General features: G+C 43.6%; 1 protein-coding gene across 1 annotated transcript; it reads left to right on the plus strand.

Moving 5' to 3' along the window:
- The first annotated feature begins 12239 nt into the window (after window positions 1-12239).
- On the plus strand, window positions 12240-12779 carry LOC143219864 (uncharacterized). Its single transcript, XM_076445670.1, has one exon. It carries the CDS (start codon window positions 12240-12242, stop codon window positions 12777-12779), a length of 540 nt encoding a protein of 179 aa, XP_076301785.1.
- The last annotated feature ends 10103 nt before the right edge of the window (window positions 12780-22882 follow it).

Below are 22882 nucleotides of genomic sequence, written 5' to 3' on the forward strand. Positions count from 1 at the left end.
GTAACAATCTTCCTCTGAAGAGTCTAAAATGTCGTACGGTTCTATGAATTGTGGTTCTATTTCTACGTCTAGGATTTCTTCGCTAGTATTTGTTGCCATAACATGACACTTTCCTTTATCGTTCAAGACGGCAGCCTCTCCTATATAGAGTTTCTCATGCGTCTTTACACGCGGCAAATAACCTTCCTTAACCTTCGGATTAGCTATTCTTATGGAAATCTGTTGAGATGATCGGGCATCGATGCGATGTTTAGTCGGCATCTCTGATTCTAACTGGTAATTTGAAAAACGAATAGGCCTAGTGGGCTTGTCTCTTAATACCATTGTCCCATGATAATAAGAAATTTCTGCTTCCTCTTGTTTCAAAAATGGACTTCCTATAAGACCGTCTGCTTCTATTGCAAGGTGCTTCACTACATAGAAAAAAGCAGGAGCTTCATGTATGTGAAGTATAGTAGTTCCTAGCGTACGAATTGGATTTGCCGTAAGGCCTGTTATTTCGATTTCCTCGCGTGAAACAATTTCTGCCCCTTTTCCCAAAACGTCAAGGACTACTAAATTTACGGATGCTCCACCGTCAATTAGAAATTCCCCCGTGCCTGATTCCAGTTCTGGGATTTTGACTTTGATTCGTGGTGCTGGAGCTTCCTTGATGAGGGTTTTTCCTCGAAGCGGACAGTTCGAGGGCGAACTTCTTTGTTTTCGCTCATCGTGTCGCCTGTACGGTGAGCGTGATCGAAGTTTAAAGACTTGCTCGATTCTACTGACGAATCTCGTGAATCTCGTCGAAAACGCGGACTACGTGGTCGATTTTTACAAAATTTTCCATCATGTCCGGATGTACCGCAATGCCAACAATACGACTTTGACATGCGATCCTTATCGTTATTCTTTAAAATTGTATATTTCTTTTCTCCGTCCCTTACAATTGACGAATCTGAACGATAGGAAGGGGAGTGAGAAGGGCTCCTATGACGTAAGGTCCAAGCGGACGCTTGTCCTTCCCTATCCGCATCGAAACCAGATGGTCTCGAGCGTCGGTCCCTATGTCTATCGTATCTGTTCGGAGATAGAGGATATGACACTTCACGCTCGTGGTAACGAGAACCCTGATCATATGACTCTTGGCGAGACCACCTCGATGGTGATTCGTTTCGCGGCGACTGTCGTCGGTTTCACAGTCTTTTGTCTATCTGTAGCACGGCGTCGTAAGCATCTTCCAAATTTTTTATGTCACCCTGAGATGCCGACACCTTCAGGGAAATCCGATCGGGTAATCCGTCGATAAAGTTTTCAATGACGTCTTTTTCCATCAATTCAATAAATTCTTCGGCATGTTCTTCCCCGTATTTTTCCCTTATGGCTCCGCGCGTACAGTGGACCAAGTGGCTTGTCCTATCGATGTATTGTCGTAGGTTTTCTCCTTCGCGGATGCGTAACCTCGCGATTTCTACCTGATAATTCGACAGGCTCTTACCGGGAGCGAACCGTTTCTTTAAATGCTGAACCAATGCTTTTGTGGTAGTAAACTTGTGCCCTAACGTACATCTACGTGCTGGCCCGACGAGTTTAGTAAGAACAATTGCCAGATACTCGGCCTCCGTACCATCCGGAATCAAAGTTAACCCGTCCTCTATAATTTGCGCGAAACGCGTTAAAGAAGGGTCTTCCCCGTCGAAGGTCGGAATTGTCGAAGTAATATTCTGTAAGCATGTCTTTTGCGTCAAAAGCGACATAGAATGCGCAAGCGAAACCGTCAAGTTCATTATGTCAATGGAAGAAGTATTTGCAGTTGAATTCGGCATTTTGAAAGAATGTAACTAGAGAAAACTAGTATATAATTAAAAGTAGGTAACTAGTGAAAACTAGTATATAGAAATCTTTTAACTAGGAAAACTAGTATATTATTGACTTTTAACTAGGAAAACTAGTATATTAAATCTTGTAACTAGGAAAACTAGTATATTATTGATATAAAAGCGTGACTAGCGAAAACTAGTATATCACTAATAATATCGAGACGTAACTAGGAAAACTAGTATATTGTCAATACTCAGCTACGAGTAATTTAACGTAGTGAACCCACAATTAAAGTAATCCTAAAATAATTGAACTAATCCCACCGCTGTCACCAGTTCTGTTACGAGCCAGGGCCGCGAGAAGCACGAGTGGCCGGCGAAGGGTTATAAACCCAGGAATATGGTATCAATTTGTTAGTTAAGGTACACGGACGAACCCAATGCGAAATTGGGGAGCCGCTAGGAATGTAGACAGTGAGGACGAACCTGACGCGAAATCAGGGAGCCTCTAGGAATGGAATCAGACGCAGACGAACCTGATGTTAAATCAGGGAGCTGCTGGGAAGGTGAAACTTCGTGAACGAACCCAATGCGAAATTGGGGAGTCACTAGGAAATGACGCGCAGACGAACCCGATGCTAAACCGGGGAGCTGCTAGGAGGTTGTAGAATAGCGCGGACGAACCCAATGCGAGATTGGGGAGCCGCTGGGAGGTTGGATGAAAACACAGACGAACCTGATGCGAAATCAGGGAGCTGTTAGGATGCGGACGAACCTGATGCGAAATCAGGGAGCCGCTGGGATGGTATAGTTTTCGTGGACGAACCCAATGCGAAATTGGGGAGCCACTAGGTAGGAAAAAATCTCTATTTGATAATTGGTAAGGCGCGAACGAACCTGATGCGAAATCAGGGAGTCGCTAGGATAGTTAGTAGACCTCGTAACTTATATAATCTAAATGATACAACCCGAGCGGTAAGGTTGTATCGTGTGGGAACGTTCAATTACTATATAAGGATTTTGGACGATAATTATAGGTTCAATGAACTTGCTCTAATTACCAATAACACAAATATATTCTACTTATAAAATTCTGTAGTACAAGTGTGTATGTGTCGCGATTGGAAATGAGAGGAAAAGATATGAAATGTGAAAGAAAGAATTTACCTAAACTACGGTGCTCGGTTTTCACGCACTGGCAATGCGGGGGACTCGGAAACAACTTCAACACTGACCAATAGACTATAAACCGAACAAACGGAATCTATAATGTTAGACTTTGATCCGAAAGGTACCTTAGCCCGATCTAGTTAGAAGTTAACTTTCCGAAATGCAGCACGACGTGACGCGATACGTGTCTACTGCAGTACTAACCCGCGAGAGTGAGAATCTAAGGGTTTATATACCCCTACAATGAATGGAATACTTTGTTCATTATCTAATCGCGCTTAGAGATTAGGGCTTAGGGCCAGACTCTCATTTTTGTCACTTCTAACGAAATCGGAGCCAGAGCTCGGTCCTAAATCAAAGGGTTCGAAAGGTTATCTAGGACGCTTCCCGCCAGAGACGATCTGGAAGAGATTCCTGTGAGAAACGAACGGAATATATTCTCTATCCGTAACAAGCTCATTCCTATATGCAGCCAAGGTACTCATTCGTTTGAAAGGAATGGACATAAATCCCTGATCGACATCATGCTATGCGGGAAGACCATGGCAGATGGGATCGCTAGTAGTCGCATACTAGAGGATTTCACTGCCTCCGACCACCGGTACTTGGTACATGAGTTTGTAATGACTGATGGAAAAGTTGGCAGAATTTCGCAGAAGAACAAGAAGAAATTAAACGTGAAGGGCTTTAGTGAGTTATACTCACAACTAGCCAAGATCGTCGACCCCCTTACTATCTCGACGACCGAGGATGTTGACGAATACATTCGTCTCATCGGTGAAATCTTCGAACACACCTGCTACGATCTACACCCAGCGCTAATTAAGAGGAAATCAGCCTGGTGGTGGAACTCAGATATTGAGAAACTCAGAAAAGCCGTCATAACTTCAAGACGACTGTTACAAAGAGCGCGGACCAAGGACAAACCTATCGATGTAATTGAGGAATGTCGTAATACCCATAAAAATGATAAGAGAGCTCTGAAAATCGCGATTATTAAAGCGAAACAAGAATCCTGGACGACCCTTATAAATGGGATCGACGCAGACCCATGGGGCAAACCTTATAAATGGGTTATGAATACTGTTGCCGGGAAACCGCCTCCTACCGTGTTATCGGACGAAGAAACCGGTGAGGTTATCGCCTCCTTGTTCCAAACGACCCCCGAATCGGAAACTAACCCCTACAACAGGAACGCATGGGTGGAACCAAATAATGAAAACGATAGACCCTTTACCGAGGTGGAGACCCTTGAGGCGGTCAAATTGATTAAGAAAAAGGCTCCCGGCTTGGATGGCTTACCGTCCGAAGTAGTGAAATTACTGGGGTCGATTGCCGGGCCACACCTTACACACTTGGTAAATACTTGTTACAATTTGGGATATTTTCCCACGGAGTGGAAGAAGGGCAGGTTGTTCTTAATCCCCAAAAAACCTGGTCCGGATGGACGGGTCGGTTGGAGGCCTCTCAGTATTCTCTCCAATGTAGCGAAACTTCTTGAGTACTGTTTAAAAAATAGACTAATGGAATACATTAACTTTGAGAATAACCAATTCGGGTTTCGCCGTGGAAAGAGTACAATCCATGCCATCTCTGAAGTGATTAAGAAGTGGGACGAGGCAAAGAAAAAAGCCCACCATTGCGCCATGATCTCACTGGACGTACGTAATGCGTTCAATACCATCCGATGGCCAAATCTAATCGAAGCGCTGGCCAAAAGAGATATACCCAAGAAACTTTTTGACATCCTAAGAAATTACCTTGCGGACAGGTCAATTGTATATATATATAACCTAGGACAAGCAAAGGAAGTGTCAATATACGCTGGAGTTCCACAGGGTTCAGTCCTTGCACCCATACTGTGGAACCTACAGTACGACGCACTGTTGAAAATAGCACTACCTAAGGGCGCCTACTTATATGGCTTCGCGGATGACGTGGCACTGACGGTCACAGCCTCGACATTAATAGATCTATCTAGGGTTGCCACTGAGGCCCTGTTCATAATTAGTCGGTGGTTCACTGCGAACCAACTGACTCTAGCACAGGAGAAAACCGAGATGCTTCTTCTCACGGGTCGGAAATGCCCTCGTGGGATTAATGTCCACATAGGTGACACCACCATAACATCTCAGCGCATGGTCCGATACCTGGGGCTAACGATGGAATGCAACCAATTCTATGCCGAACATTTAAACTACGCGGTGAACAAGTCTACTAAGATAGCGGGAGCCCTCATGCGTATAATGCCAAACATCGGCGGAGGCTCCTTCCACTCACGTGTACTCTATTACAGAGTGATAGAATCAGTGATGCTGTATGCTTCACCAATTTGGGCGATAATCGCAAGGCGGCCGACCAAAGCCAAGGTTATAAATAGAGTACAGAGAACGGCTCTCGCAAGAGTGGTTCGCGCGTACAGGACCACCTCCCTTGACGCCTTGTGCGTCTTGGCTGGCATACCACCCCTTACCCTTGTAGCAGAAGAAAGAAGACGTGTTTTTATGAGAGCGGAGAACTTAGATAGGACCTATGAGGATGAGTATCATATAAGACTGAAAGAGATCAAGGAAGAGGAGAAAAACACAACCTTGAGAATGTGGCAAGAAAGTTGGGGCCACGCAGAACATGGTAGGCATACGTATGCACTCATCCCCAAGATCGATGAATGGCTGGGTTGGGGTCCAAGAAAGCTTGATTTTCATCTTACACAAGTATTAACAGGACACGGATGTTTCTCCGACTACCTTATGAAAATTGGTAAACGCAGGGACTCACTATGCATTGCATGTATGCTCTCGGCTGACAGCCCAGAGCATACACTGACGGAATGCACTAGGTGGAATATACAAAGAGACAAGCTAAAGGACGAGATAGGGACCTTCGCTTGGACAGACCTTATGAATAACCTAAAAGACCAGAATAAAGGGACGAAAATCAAGATGTTTGTAAATGAAATCATGACAAATAAAGAAGAAATTGAACGTTTACAACAGCAAGAGGAACGCAGATGCAGGCGAGAAGCTCAAAGGACATCCAGACCGATCAGAGCCCAACGGACTTCGTGACCAGCTAGAAATGGAGGAATCCTAGTGTAAGGAAATTGTATATAATGTGTTACTTATTTATTTATTTAACTGTATATATTGTAGTCGTTTGGATCTATGTAGAGTAGTAACGTAGTAGTAATTTAAGCCTCTCTCTTGGCGTAGTAATGCCGAACAGGCGGTTCCGCCGAGAGAGTAGGACTAAAGGTCTAGGGAATTAGAGGAGGAGGGGTTTTTAGGGGGTATAAGATCCGAGTCCCTCACGACGTGCGTAAGGCATTTTCCCCTCCTCGTAAAAAAAAGAAAAGAAAAAAAAAGGTTGGGGTCTGAGGGATACGGGGTTCTCCAATGATGACTCGAAATCATTGGAGGATATGACTGCAGTGGCGGTGGTCCGTACCCTAAAATCCTCTCGCTCCACCTCCTCGTGGTGGACCCTGGGACACACTGCAGTGTGTGCTAACGGAGCGAGTGGTCGGAACTGGGCCGCAAGATGTCGGCCCAGGTCCGTAGACCGCAAACCGGAAGGTTCCGGAGCGGGGGGGGCTTGCCTTTACCGGCCGGCCCTGCGAGGAGGAGAAACCTCTTTAAAAAAGTCCTTAACTCCAAGTTTCGGCGTGTAATCACGTGTCCTGGACAGCAAGATGTCTTTCCAGGGCCGCAGACCGCAAGCCGGAAGGTTCCGGAGCGGGGGGGCTTGCCTTTACCGGCCGGCCCTGCGAGGAGGAGAAACCTCTCTAAAAAAGTCCTTAACTCTAAGTTTCGGCATGCGGCGAAGGAGCACTCCCGGGAACGCGGAGCGCCGGGAGTGGGTCTGGTGGGTGCACCGGACCAATAGCATGCCACCTCCGGGGTAACAGCCCGCCCCTCGGAGTATCTTGGGCTTCCTTAGACAAGGCGGCTCTGCCTAAGGCGACTCTTAGTTCCGACCACGCTCGTGGGAACTACATGGATAGCAATAAAGAAAACACAAAAAACCCAAAAAAACAAAAAAAAAAGTGAGAAGGAGGAGAAGGAAACACCAGACCAAGTGGAAAGCAGTATCTATGAGATATCTGACACCAGCATACAAGTGGACACTGCGACTGACCTAGAGAGAGACGTTCCACCATACACGTCTACTCCCTTTAAACTGCAGACAGAGGACAGCATATTCACCCCTTCCAAGGCGCTTGCGAGGAGCCCTACTGGAGCAACTGGGGGTCTGTCGACCAAGGAAGCTGGACATACCCAAACAATAAGACCGAGATCACGGTCCGACTCGGACATGATCGAAGTGGTTGAAGACATGGAGATTCTCGATTTTGAGTTCGAGCAGGAATCCCCGGAACAACAGAGGAAACGAAAAAGGACCACGAACAGGACCGAAATTACGGCTGACTGTAATATTAATGCTAATATCAAGATATTAGCAGACGCCCTAAAAGATCTTTCGGGCCTAGTTAAAGGCCGAGAAGGCATTAAACTAGACATAAAATCGGCCATAAAAAGAACGATAAAAATTTTTAATGGTATGCAACGAGCGTACAAAAACTCACATGCCAGAGACCTCTCGGCTAATAGACTAAACCACCCGGAAGAAGCACTAAGTGGCAGAAAATCCAAAACTGAAGACCCACTTACAAAAATACAGTCGAATCCGGCTGAGCGAAGTAAGAAGACAACAGAGACACGAGCCATAGGCACCCAGACGGGTAACCCGGAAGAAGTAGATCTGGAGGAGATGGAAACCTGGAAAGGTAGAGAAATCTCATATGAGAACTTTTGTACACTGCAGGACAGAAATTGGAACATCACAACATACCAAAAAACAAAAATATGTAATACTAACCTACTTAATGCTAGGGATTCAGACATAGCATGCTTTGCCCCTGCCGACCTGAAAGTGGACAAAGGCATTAGCAAAACCATCCTAGATAAGTATCAAGGCCAGGAGGAAATGTTAGAGCAAGACCCTGCCCTGGGCTCGGTTTTATATCTTGTTGTGGCCACATGCCTGCCGGGCAGGAAAGGCAGACCTATGTCTAAAATCCTGGAAGAAAAATACATATATCATTTAATCGACAGGGAGCGAGATGAGAACCCCATTAACCTGGAGACAGTCTACAAAGCCATTAAAGAGCTGAAAGACATTGCCCAAGAAAATAATAGACAAAGTATAGCGATTAGCTATGAACAGATGGACCCTGTTGTTTTAAGGAAGATGGTCGAGGCCATCTTCTTCAATACAAACATCAAAGTAAATATCCATAGTAACCACTACAAAGGGGAGAATCTCGCAAACTTAATTAAAAGACCCCAAAATGGTACCGAGACGATATTGATCAACAACGGAACGAAATCATATGCCGAGACGCTCAAAGCGCTAAAAAGTAACATCAATATTGACAAGGAGGGCTTCACCATCGCTGGAGTAAAGTCTAGCAAAAAGGGTGAAGTTATGGTCTCAATAAAAGGAGACTCCACGAAAGCCTCTATTTTCAGTACCCTTATAAACTCAAGGATTGCAGGAGCAAAAACTACGGTCTTCGGCTCCTCAAAAAAAGTACTCCATCTAAAGCAACTGGACGGCGACGTCACGGCGAATGATATCAACAAGGCCATTGTTGAATATCTACCGGAGAGCGGCAGAAAACATCTTAGTTAAGGCACTCCGACCGGCCTTTGCGGGTAGACAGAACGCGACGGTCATCGCGCCAACCGAGGTGGCGCACAAACTCCTCGCCAGCGGCTCCCTCCGAGTAGGCTGGGGACAATGCAAAATTGTTGAACGGGAAGACATCGTTCAGTGCTATAAATGCAGAGAATTTGGACATATCACTAAGACATGTCAAGGAGAAGATAGGTCAAAGCTCTGTCGCCGGTGCGGCAGTGATGACCACCAGACCCCGCAATGTAATAACGCTGAGAAGTGCATCCTTTGCCAGGTTGAGGGCCATAGAGACGGCAGTCTGAAATGCCCAATATACCGGAAGGCGTTGGAGACTGCTAGAGCAAAAAAAGAAAAAACAAAAGAGATAATTGGCAAGAAGACTCCTATAACAGACACTAACTCACCTGCAGTAAACCGTCCTACTACTTAATACATATTTGCCTGCAGTTTATATCACACTTGATATATATACAACTTTTACTTACCTATTTACCCATTTATATATTTATTTATTTATTTATATATACATACCTGTTCCATTTTATATATATTGTACATACACTTACCTTGTTTTATATATACATACCTGTTTTTATATACAGGGTGTCCCAAAATTCGTGAAAATCCCGAAAGGGGGTGGTTCCTGAGACCATTCTAAGAGACATTTTCCTTTGCACCAATGTCAACTGCGGCTTTGTTTAGGAGTTATTAACGAAAAACACGGACCAATCAGAGCGCGCCCTGGCCCGGCGCGCCACGCCGCGCCGGCAAGCGAGTGTCGGTGGTACGCCGCGACATCGCAACGAACAAGAGTTTCTCGATAATGTGAACCCTCTCCGATTTTGATGAGCTTTGGATATGTTGTCAAGACCATGATTCTGAACAACATTTCTCTTTAGACTTTTTGGCGATCGGCTTTAGTTTACGAGATAAGTAACTTGTAATTGTAAATCGATCGATGTACTATCTGAACTATCTCCTCTCCGATTTCGATGCGCTTTGGATACGTTGTCAAGACCATGATTCTGAACAACATTTCTCTTTAGACTTTTTGGCAATCGGCTTTAGTTTACGAAATAATCGTAAAAAAAGAGAAGAAGCAGAAACTGATTGAATTAAAAACTCACGTATTCAGCCGTAAATCCATTTGCTGCTTCGAAATGTGTGTCACTGGGTCACTCGGTGACGAACTGCACAGATGTTTTCAGGTACACGGCAGTACCGAAAGCCAAGGGATGTACGGCCAGGTCGACGAACTGCACAGCCGGTGGTAGAAGGCCTAAGGGATGCGCGGTCAAGTCGACGATCCAGAATTTAACTTTCACTTTCGAATCGATAAATAATTCGTATGTTTATTTTACACAGATGCCTTGAAATTTTTCCACACTCACAATCACTGTTCACATTTGTCAACACATAGTTATGCACTAATAATAATTGCCATATCCCTGGTACTGCTGCACAAATCACAACAATCAGGTAATGCAATCACTAGACTGCGGATTTCATGCATTTGTAGCAAATATGAGTAGGTGCATTTTAATACAGTAGAGAGATTAAAATAATTTCAAAGCACCATAGTATTATTTTCAACTTCTTAAAATGATCACAGTAAGAATCAAATATCTGTCTGGCTCCCTTGTCCCTTGTAATAGCGGCAGCCAACATTCATTTTGAATAAAGATTCGCAGTCTAGTGATTAGTTTAAATATCACTATCAAAAACACAGCTAATAGCAACCGTTAGCTTTGAATTGACAAGTCTTTGGAGATGTTCTCTCTACCGCGGCTCGAACGACACTGATTTTCCTCAAGATTTTTCTAAAGAATTTAGGAAGGGCATTTAGAGTGTCGAAATTCGAAATGCACGCTGTAGCACGAGAACGACGGGACGGTTAGACGAAAAACAGAATGCGAGAAGGGCCGCTGTAAGCTTTGTGGCAAACACATGTTTAGTTTTTCCTGCAGGTTGGTACGTAGAGTCGATGGGTAACTGTTCGAAAACGTCATCCGTCCTTTTACCCAGCAAGGGGTAAAAATGTCAGGTCAGCGTAGCATCCCTATTGTCCTATACCTTCCTTAAGAAACTTTCTAAAAGAAGGACAGACGACGTTTTCGAACGGTTACCCATCGACTCTGCGTACCAATCTACAGGAAAACCTAAACATGTGATTGCCATAAGTCTTAAAGCGGTCCTTCTCGTATCCTGTTTTTCGTCCAACCGTCCCGTCGTTCTCGTGGTACAGCGTGCATTTCGAATTTCGACACTCTAAATGCCCTTCCTAAATTCTTTAGAAAAATCTTGCGGAAAATCAGTGTCGTTCGAGCCGCGGTAGAGAGAACATGTCCAAAGACTTGTCAATTCAAAGCTAACGGTTGCTATGTATTAGCTGTTTTTTTGACTGTGATATTTAAACTAATCACTAGACTGCGAATCTTTATGCAAAATGAATGTTGGCTGCCGCTATTACAAGGGACAGGAGCCAGACAGATATTTGATTCTTACTGTGATCATTTTAAGAATTTGAAAATTAATACATTGGTGTTTTGAAATTATTTTAATCTCTCTACTGTATTAAAATGCACCTACTCATGTTTGCTACAAATGCATGAAATCCGCAGTCTAGTGATTGCATTACCTGATTGTTGTGATTTGTGCAGCAGTACAAGGGATATGGCAATTATTATTAGTGCATAACTATGTGTTGACAAATGTGAACAGTGATTGTGAGTGTGGAAAAATTTCAAGGCATCTGTGTAAAATAAACATACGAATTATTTATCGATTCGAAAGTGAAAGTTAAATTCTGGATCGTCGACTTGACCGCGCATCCCTTAGGCCTTCTACCACCGGCTGTGCAGTTCGTCGACCTTGCCGTACGTCCCTTGGCTTTCGGTACTGCCGTGTACCTGAAGACATCTGTGCAGTTCGTCACCGAGTGACCCAGTGACACACATTTCGAAGCAGCAAATGGATTTACGGCTGAATACGTGAGTTTTTAATTCAATCAGTTTCTGCTTCTTCTCTTTTTTTACGATTATCTCGTAAACTAAAGCCGATTGCCAAAAAGTCTAAAGAGAAATGTTGTTCAGAATCATGGTCTGGACAACGTATCCAAAGCTCATCGAAATCGGAGAGGATTCACATTATCGAGAAACTCTTGTTCGTTGCGATGTCACGGCGTACCACCGACACTCGCTTGCCGGCGCGGCGCGGCGCGGCGGGCCAGGACGCGCTCTGATTGGTCCGTGTTTTTCGTTAATAACTCCTAAACAAAGCCGCAGTTGACATTGGTGCAAAGGAAAATGTCTCTTAGAATGGTCTCAGGGACCACCCCCTTTCGGGATTTTCACGAATTTTGGGACACCCTGTATACATATATATACAAACTTGTATACTCACTTACCTGCTTTTTATACATACTTACCTATCTGCTTACCTGTTTATATATACATACTTACCTGTTTTATATATACACCAGTTATACATATACACCTGTTATACTTTTATATATACATTTTATATATACATACTTACATACCACTTACCTGTACTCTTGGTTTTATACACATGGCTACACCAGATATATCCAAAGACAAGTTCAAGATTTTACAGATCAACCTGAACAGATGTAGGATGGCACAGGATCTTCTGAATCAAACGGCTACACAGCTAGGGGCCGATATAGTAATAATCTCTGAGCCGTGGTCCCCATGGACCCACTGGCATAATGACGGGTTCAAGGACGCGTCAATATGGATCCCCATGTTCTCAATCGGGGCATTCAACAGTATTAAAAAATCCTTCAAAAGCAAAGGGATTGTAGCTGTCCAACTGGGTGACTTCACCGTGGTCTCTTGCTATTTCTCACCCAATATAACGCTAGATCACTATAAGGATAGGATCACAGAGCTGGAGAGCTTCCTGGAAAAGATCGACCCAGAGCGTTGCATTATTGCAGGTGACCTAAATGCCAAATCTCCGGTGTGGGGCTCTGGTACGCTAGATGACCGCGGCGGAGTGGTGATGGAGATGGTCAACAACCACAAGCTTACCCTACATGTAGCCAAGGAACGTATACGTTCGAGAGAAACGGACATAGATCCCTAATTGACATCCTACTATGCGGGAAGTACATGGCTGATGGTAACATTAATAGCCGTATACTAGACGACTACACCGCCTCTGATCACCGCTACTTGGTGCACGAGTTTTCACTGAGCGATGGAAAAGCTGGGAGAGTGCTTCGAAGGAACATCAAAAAGTTAAAAGTGAAGGGTTTTAGCGAACTATATACACATATGGCTAAGATAGCCGACCCTTTAACTATCTCGACGATAGAGGATATCGACTCATACATCCAGAATCTAGAGGATATATTTGAAGCCACATGCCAACATCCACAAACAACAAAAAGAAAAGAGGTCTGGTGGTGGAGCCCCGAGATAGCCACCCTAAGAAAAGAAGTCATAGCAGCTCGACGCGTTCTACAGAGAGCACGGTCCAAAGACAAAACAATGGAAATAATTGAATCTTCCCATAAAAAATACAGAGAAAAGAAAAAAGAACTCAAGATAATGATCAACAATGCAAAGAAAAAATCTTGGCTCGACCTCATAGATGGAATTGATGCCGATATATGGGGCAAGCCCTATAAATGGGTAATGGGCACTGTGTCAGGCAAGCCTCCCCCTACTAGTCTTTCAGACAGCGACACAAGAAAAACAATAGATTCTCTATTCCAAACTAAACGAGATGCAGATGTAAACACAGCAAGTATCAGCTCCGAGACAGAACCCTGTAATGACAGTCCATTCACGACAATAGAAATACTGGATGCGATCAAGTCAGTTAAAAAGAAGGCCCCAGGACTAGATGGATTACCCTCTGAGGTTGCCAAGCTACTAGGTGACATAGCAGCACCACATCTAACACATATAGTGAATACATGCTATAATCTGGGCTATTTTCCTAGACCATGGAAGAAAGGGAGGCTAGTCCTAATACCGAAGAAACCGGGGCCAGATGGTAGCGTAGGGTGGAGACCGCTTACCATCTTATCCAATATCGCCAAAATACTAGAGCACTGTCTGAAAACACGACTCTTGAAAACCGTCAAGTTTGAATATAACCAGTACGGCTTCTGTCGCGGTAAGAGTACGGTACATGCAATCTCTGAGGTGATGAAACGATGGGACGAAGCCAAAAAGAAGAACCACCACTGCGCACTGGTCGCACTGGATGTGCGCAATGCATTTAACACGGTAAAGTGGCATAACCTGACCAAGGCACTGGCAGACAGGAAACTCCCAAACAAACTACTAGGTATACTAAAAAACTATTTGGAAGATAGAATAGTAGTATACACTGACAGCACAGGACAATACCAAGAGGTTAACATCTATGCGGGCGTGCCCCAGGGCTCTGTGCTCGCACCGTTGCTCTGGAACATTCAATACGATGGACTACTGAGAATAGCCCTCCCCCGAGGCGCCTACTTGTACGGCTTTGCTGATGACGTGGCATTGATAGTAAGCGCTTCTGAAGCACTAGACCTTACTGCGAGAACCACTCTAGCCCTGGCGAAGATAGGACGATGGTTCGAATTAAATCAGCTATCGCTGGCCCCTGAAAAGACGGAGCTCTTACTGCTCACAGGAAGGAAGTCCACCCGCGGGATAAACATCAAACTGAACAACGTCACCCTCATTCCCCAAAAAGAGGTTAAATACCTGGGACTGACTCTAGAGGGCAATCAGTACTTCAATAGCCACTTAAACACTGTAACTACAAAGGCAACCAAAGTAGCAGGGGCCCTCAACAGAATCATGCTGAACATCGGTGGATCTTCTTACCTATCACGTATCTTATACTACAGAGTAGTGGAATCGGTTGTGCTGTACGCAGCCCCGATATGGGCTATAGTAGCTAGACGTGTTACAAAAGCTAAAATGCTAAATAAAATACAGAAAATGTCCTTAGCCAGAGTAGTCCGGGCGTACAGGACTACCTCCCTGGAAGCTTTATGCGTGCTAGCGGGTGTACCACCACTAACACTACTGGCTGAGGAAAGAAGACGCATCTTTCAAAGAGTCGCTGACATCGACACTCAAGATGATCTATATAGAATAAAGCAGAAAGAGATCAAAGAAGAAGAAAGAAGCAACACACTCGGGCTGTGGCAGGCACGGTGGGATACCGCCACCCACGGACGGAGTACATACGCACTTATTCCAACAATTACAGACTGGATAGGATGGGGGCCAAAAATTTTGGACTTCCATCTAACACAGGTAATTTCGGGGCACGGCTGTTTTGCCGATTACCTTACAAGGATAGGCAAGTGCGACAACAGCATCTGCATAGGATGCAACATCATGACAGACAGTCCAGAGCATACTCTACTCGAGTGCCCAGCATGGACTAATCAAAGAGAAGTACTGCGAAATAAGATTGGAAGCCTCAATTGGAGCGGCCTCATAACGACCCTAAAGGATACGATGAAGAGGCCCTTAGTCAAAGATTTTATCAACGAGATTATGGCTGATAAAGAGGACAAGGAACGAACAATACAACAGGAGGAACGAGTCCGCAGACGCAGAGAGAGAGACAACCAGACATAGTTTTGGCATATTTATAATGAAATCAATTGTATATATGTAAAGAAAGAATGTACTTTCTTTAAGTTGAATGTACCGCGTCTCATTGTTAGTAGAGTAGATAAAGAGGGAATCTGAAAAATCGACCGATAGGGATCGAGGATAGAGCACATGTGAAAAATCGAGGCAGATTAAATAAAAAAGAGTTTAATAGTAATTGTTAGAACAGAAGATCATAGTGCAGATAGAAAAAGGATAAAGTAATTAACTCTAATTGTCGTTTCTTTGGTTTACAGGTGAGCTTGTATATAATGTAAATAGTGGTTAATGTACATAAATAAATAACGAAAACTTTGGTTTACAGAGAAACAAATTCTAGTTGATTATTGAAATCCGCAGTCAATTGTCTTATAAAACGACAATTTTTGTTAAAATGACAAGAAAGCTAATGTTCGAATTTAAATATATGGCATCACCAAAAGAGCCAAAAACGAACATTACCTACATAACCTCAATTACAACAGAGGATAACAAGCAGTATGCTCTGCCGGGAGAAATGACATGCGTAGATAAACACACAGAACTGATGAAAACGAATGTCTATAAAAGAATAAAAAAGAGTTTAACCAAGAGACATCAGGTAAGGAAAGTGTGGATTTCACTAACCAAAGAAATGGAGAAAGAATATATAGATGAAGAGGGAAACATAATGTGTAACGACACGTACTTAGATGAAATAATAGACAAAATAGAAAAGGAAGGGGAAACTACACAAAAGAACGAAAGCCAACGAAACTTGAAAAATATAGCAGAGAAGTTTATGGTTGAGAAATTCACAAGTAAACATTCAAACGCTGAACAATGGTTAGAAATATTCGAGAAAGAATGCACAAGGTTTGAAATCATGAAAGATAGCACAAGGATTGAGATATTAAGATTATTTTTAGATAAGGCATGTTTAGACTGGCACTGTGCAACACTGACAAAGTTGACAGTGGATGCTGAATGGTCTGTATGGAAGGTTAGATTTTTAGAAACTTTTTCAGACCAGGGATGGAGCACAGGCATGTATGCTATATCATTTAGATATAAAGAGGGTCTACTGATTGAATACGCTATGAGAAAGGAGAAATTATTACTAGATATGGATAAAAATATAAGTTCAAGCACCTTAGTAATGCTTATAGCAGCAGGCTTGCCTGAATTCATAAGGAATAGAATAGACAAGAAGAAATGTAAAGACTCAACTGAATTTTTCAATGAAATCAGAAAATGCGAAAGTTGGACAAATAAAAACAACATTGCAAGAAAGAAAGAAGACAAAGTCGAGTACAGAAAGAAATTTGAAGAAAAGAAGCCATGCAGAAACTGTGAAAGTTTGAATAAGGGCATGAGATATCACCCAGAAGAGTCATGTTGGTTTAAGAAAAGAGAAGGGGAGAAAGAAAAATTCAATAAATCTGGGATTATAGGAAGTAACTCGGTATTAGAGGTAGAACTAAATAAGGAAACAAAAAACGAATAACTACACCATTAATCAAAATAAAATTATTATTAGAAAATAAGCTAGAAATAAAAGGAACATATGACTCAGGTTCACAAATTTCTCTTATAAATGCTAAACTAATCAAGATTATAGAAGGAAAAGAAGATGTGAACAAAATATTTTTAAAAACGGTTAATGGTGTAAAAAGCACAAAAGGTCTAATAACCATAAGAATAAGAATTTTTGATATTGAAGAAGAGATAGATGTATTTATCGTCGAAAGAGAAGACTTTGAGGATTTTATCATAGGTCTAGATATGATAAAGAAATTCAAATTAATACAAGATGAAAACCTTGAAATAAAACAAGTGAAAAATATAAATACGAGAGAGATAGATAACACAATCGATAAAAAGATTACAAAAACACAAGAAGAAGAGATAGAAACATACTCAATAAACTTTAATGAGCACATTCATGGAGATTTCCAGATAAAGGTAAACCACTTAGGACAAAAGAAAAGAGGTCAAATAGAAAGTATTATAGAGAAATATAAGACGGTATTCGCAAAAGACAAATACGATGTAGGCACCGTAAAAGATTACGAGGCACGAATCGATTTATTAATCGATAAATATTGTAGCAAAAGACCTTACAGGTGTTCTATGGAAGATAAAAAGGAAATAGAAGAACAAGTTGCAAAACTCTTAGAGAGAAACCTCATTGAGGAATCATATAGTCCGTTTGCAGCACCAGTAACATTAGCGTTTAAAAAAGATGAAAACAAAAAATCAAGACTTTGCATCGATTTCAGAGACCTCAATAAAATCATAGTACCACAGGAACAACCATTCCCGTTAATAGAGGATATAATAACAAGAGCTAGGAATTGCAAATATTTTACAACTCTAGATATAAATTCAGCTTTCTGGTCCATACCATTGCGAATCGAGGATAGAAATAAAACAGGATTCGTCACACAGGAAGGACATTTTCAGTGGACGTGTTTACCATTTGGTCTAAAAACATCACCAGCAACCTTCCAACGGATTTTAAGCAACATATTAAGAAAACATGGGCTGACAGAATTCGTAACAAATTATATCGATGATATTTTAATACACTCATTATCGTTCGAAGAACATATAAGACACATTGAACGGACTTTAGAAGCAATTACAAAAGAGGGTTTTAGATTGAAGTTCAAGAAATGCACATTTGCTGCAGATTCTGTGAAATATCTTGGACATATAATACAAAACAACTCGGTAAGACCTCTCAAAGACAACTTAATTTCGATACAAAATTTTCCAACCCCACAAACACAGAAGAACATCCGACAATTCCTAGGAAAGATAAATTTTTACCACGAATACTTACCAAACAGCGCAATAACTCTAGATCCACTACACAAACTACTAAGGAAGAATGAAAAATTCATATGGACTGAAAAATGCGAAAGTGCATTTAATAAAATAAAAGAACTGCTATGTTCACAACCGGTCTTGGAAATATTTGACCAAGAACTCCCTATTGTAATATACACAGATGCATCAATAGAAGGTATCGGGGCAGTCCTAAAGCAGACACAATTAGATGGTAAAGATAGACCAGTAGCATATTTTTCAAGAAAATTAAACGAAACCCAAAAACGGAAAAAGGCCATCTATTTAGAATGCCTGGCAATAAAAGAGGCGGTAAAATACTGGCAGTACTGGCTGATAGGCAAGCAATTTACAGTATACTCAGACCATAAGCCCCTGGAAAATATGAATATAAAAACACGAACAGACGAAGAACTAGGTGACCTAACACATTACTTATCACAGTACGATTTTAAAATAAAGTATATACCAGGAAAAGAGAATGTAGGAGCTGATTGTCTGAGCAGGAACCCGGTCTTGGAACCGGAAGAGAACGAGGAAGATTTGTTAGAAACAGTAAACTTAATAAAATTAGACGAGATAATAGCGGACCAAGAAAAGAATAAGGAGATAAAGGAAAAAAGACAAGGCCTGAAACACAAAAATGAAATATACTACAAAAGAACGAAAAAGACAGAAAAAATCATACTATCAGAAGAATTTAGTAAAAAGATTATAGACCAAGTACACAAAAATTGGTGCCACATAGGTATTAGACAGATGATAAAAAAAATTGGCCCGGTGTACACAGCAAAGAATTTAACAAGAAATATAATAGAAGCATGTAAGAAATGTAAAGTGTGCATAGAGAATAAATCAAGAGGTCAAAGAAAACTCGGTTTGATGTCACATTTAGGTCCGGCATCAAAACCGTTTGAAATAGTATCAATAGATACCATCGGCGGTTTTGGAGGATCTAGATCCACCAAAAAATATTTACATCTTTTAGTAGACCACTTCACAAGGTACGCCTTTATTACAACCTCCAAGACACAAAGTGCAAATGACTTCATAAAATTAACTAAGAAGGTACTAGAGACAGACCATATAAATGTGATTCTCGCAGATCAATACCCAGGCATTAATTCAAAAGAATTTAAAGAATTTCTGAAAGAAGAGGGAATAAAAATGATATTTACTGCGGTAAATGCGCCCTTCTCTAATGGATTAAATGAAAGACTGAATCAGACCATAGTAAACAAAATAAGATGCAAAGTCAATGAAAAAAATAATAAAAAAGCCTGGGCAACAATAGCGCAAGAATGTGGAAAAAAATATAATACAACAGAGCACTCAGTTACAGGCTTCGCACCAGAGTACTTACTAGATGGCACAGATGTAAGTATCCGACCAAATGAATTAAAAGGAATAAATAATAAGGATAGCTGGGAAAGGGATAAAATAATAGCTTTAGAAAATACAATCAAATCCCACAACTACAATAAAAAGCTATTCGATAAAAACAGAAAGGAATATATATTTAACATCGGAGATAAAGCTTACGTGGAAAACGGAAATAAACTAAATAGGAAGAAGATGGACAAATTGAGGATTGGACCATTTGAAATAATTGATAAAATATCAAACTCAATTTATAAGTTAGAAATGGGAAGAAGAAGATCCGACACGGGCCTCTTCCACACAAGCAAATTAATACCAACTTCAATCGACGAAGAAGACACAGAGGAAGAAGAGTTGGAGGAGTAGCCACGATTGAAGGATAGAATATATATTTGGAAAGTCCCACCCTCGGCGGGGGGAGATGTAAAGAAAGAATGTACTTTCTTTAAGTTGAATGTACCGCGTCTCATTGTCAGTAGAGTAGATAAAGAGGGAATCTGAAAAATCGACCGATAGGGATCGAGGATAGAGCACATGTGAAAAATCGAGGCAGATTAAATAAAAAAGAGTTTAATAGTAATTGTTAGAACAGAAGATCATAGTGCAGATAGAAAAAGGATAAAGTAATTAACTCTAATTGTCGTTTCTTTGGTTTACAGGTGAGCTTGTATATAATGTAAATAGTGGTTAATGTACATAAATAAATAACGAAAACTTTGGTTTACAGAGAAACAAATTCTAGTTGATTATTGAAATCCGCAGTCAATTGTCTTATATATATCATTATTTATTTAACTGTGATTTTCTAAATAGAAAGTAGGGCTAGGAAAGGAATCTCGCAACGTGCAGTAATGCTTTTCGGCGGTTTCCGCGTGGGTGGGATCCTTTTCTTTACATACCTAGGACATTAGGCTTAGAGGAGGAGGGGTTTTTAGGGGGTACACACCATCGGAGTCCCTCACTACGTACGCAAAGTATTTTCCCCTCCTCGTAAAACAAAAAAAAAAAAAAAAAAAAGGTCAGGTCAGGTCAGGTCAGGTCAGGTGGGGGCATAGGGCTGGGACGGATTCCAGACGGTTGTAGGGAATGACCTCGAGGCCTCCATACCTCTTGGAAATCCCCCTCCTCCGAATGGAAACCTCAATGGAACTGATGTTCTTCTGAACTGGGCACTTGTCCGTGGCACGGCCTTCGGTACGTGTCCGGGAGAGAGGCCTGGGGTGAAGAACTTCGGTGAAGTTGATGGCTCCATCCTGGTCAAAATCCTTCTACTCCACCTCCACGCGGGGCCCCCGGGACTCTGCGTAGGCTTTGGCTGAAACAGAGTGCGGACGGAGTAGGCAGGTAACCCTAGTGTCCCTGACGGAAAGACGTAGCCGCAACGTCTGTCAGGGGCCCCATACCGTAAGCCGGTGGTCATGTTTTACCGGAACGGGGGGCTTGCCTTGATCGGCCGGCCCGCGAGGATGACTAACCTCTATAATAAAATGTCTCTAACTACTAAGCTTCGGTGCGCGGTGATGGTAGCACCATTGCACATCTAGGTGGACCGGTGGATGCACCGGTCATTAGCGCGCCACTGATGTGCGCGTGCGCCTACGCACAATTTGTGTGTGGGCGCTCGCGCACAGCAGTAGGTGGGTGGGTTTTCACCTCCGGCCTTATCCGGGGTCGGGTAGTGACAAGGGGCCTCAGGGATGGGGCCCTAGGATCCCCGGCGGTAGGGGTGGAGCGGCACCCCCCGGGAGTATACACACACGTCCGCCATTATCGCAAATAGTGGCTGACGAGTGAGGCTCCTGCTCAGAAATGGGTGGGGGTATTAACCAAGGCCGATATGAATAAAATGTTTTCTAATGATGTGTCTCGGGAGATAGATGTAGTGAAGAAGGGGTCACTGCGCCCGGAAGCGGTCGAGAAGGAGGGGCAACCGTGCCCGGAAGCGGTCGTGAAGGAGGGGCAACCGCGCCCGGAAGCGGTCGTTGTTGCTGGTCCTGCTGTTGGATCGGTGGCCGACACCGTCCTGAAGGAGAGAATCCAGGAATTTCTGTTCCCGCAATCTATATCGCGGAGTAGGCCCAGAAGTCGTCCTTCGGGATTGGATGGGACTGGCGACATTTTGTGGAGTATTACCGGAGGGAGCACTCGCGACATTGAGGATGATATTGTCTCGGTGAGGTCCTTGGGGTCGGCGGTCTCTTGTCCCGCGAAGAGGAGAGGATCACCGATCCTGGATTCTCCGCGGAGCAAGAGACAGGACCGTGCCCCTAAGGTTTATGACCACCTTGCGGACATGAGGGGTCTTCTTCCGGGCGAGCTTGCCTCTTTAATCGTAAGCCATTCTCGCGACGTCGAAAGGCTGGCGAGAAGGAGTGGCAATTTGAAGGGCACGTTCGTCCGGGACTTCAAGGAGTCTGCCAGGAAGATCGAGGCGGCGGCGAGGGAGTTGGAGCGAAGAGGGGCTTTCAGGCCATCTCTCGGCTCCCCCGCGGCCGCTCCCTCTGCCGTCGTGCCGGCGAATTCTCCGTCCGCAGATTTGTGGGACGAACTGCGGGCGGAGAATCTCTCCTTGAAGAAGGAACTCCAGGAGACCCGGGAGACTCTTGGGGCCATCAGGGAGGAGATGATGGCGATGAAAAGGCGGCAAGATGTCCCCACATCGCCTTCGCCCTCCTTGATGGCTCCGGAGGCCCCTGAGCCTGTCGTGGTCGCTGACCCGTCTGATGTGGGGGTCCATGTTATGGCACCTAGAGGGGGTGCCGTCCTGTTGGCCCAGCTGGGGGCTCTCATTGACGCGAAGCTTAATTCGTTTCAGCGGGAGCTTGGGCTGGACCGGCGGGACGTTCTCCCCTCTGCTAGAGTGGGAGCGTTGAAGCCTCTTGGGACCCAATTGGCTAAGGAGTCGAGGGCCACCGCTATTGGCGGTCCCGCCAATTTGTTGCCGGGAGGTCCTGTTCCTCTTGGCGGGGTAATTCCCCCCGCTAAGAGGAAAAAGAAGAAAAAGAAAAAGACGATAGCGGGAGATGGAAATGTTTTGGGGGTCGCATTGACGACCCCTGTCTCCCATCCGTTGAGGCTGGCAGCCCCTCCCGGGGTTCGACCACAGGCTTGGCCTGTGGTCTCGCCCCCCTCCACTGGGGAGGCTTGGTCACAGGTGGTGGGCCGGCGGGCTAGGAGAGAGGCGGCCGCGTTGCCGCTTTTAAATGGTGTCCGGATGCTTTCCCCTAAGGGCAAGCCCGGGACCAGAAAAGGTTCGGCACCTCGTGTGGTGGCCCCTCCCCGTACGGCAGCAGTTACGATAACTGTGCCGGAGGGGAGCATGTCCACTTACGAAGAAGCTATCAAAGTGGCGCGCCAGGATAT

The sequence above is a fragment of the Lasioglossum baleicum genome, unplaced genomic scaffold (assembly GCF_051020765.1).
Source record: "Lasioglossum baleicum unplaced genomic scaffold, iyLasBale1 scaffold0086, whole genome shotgun sequence".
Classification (NCBI taxonomy): domain Eukaryota; kingdom Metazoa; phylum Arthropoda; class Insecta; order Hymenoptera; family Halictidae; genus Lasioglossum; species Lasioglossum baleicum.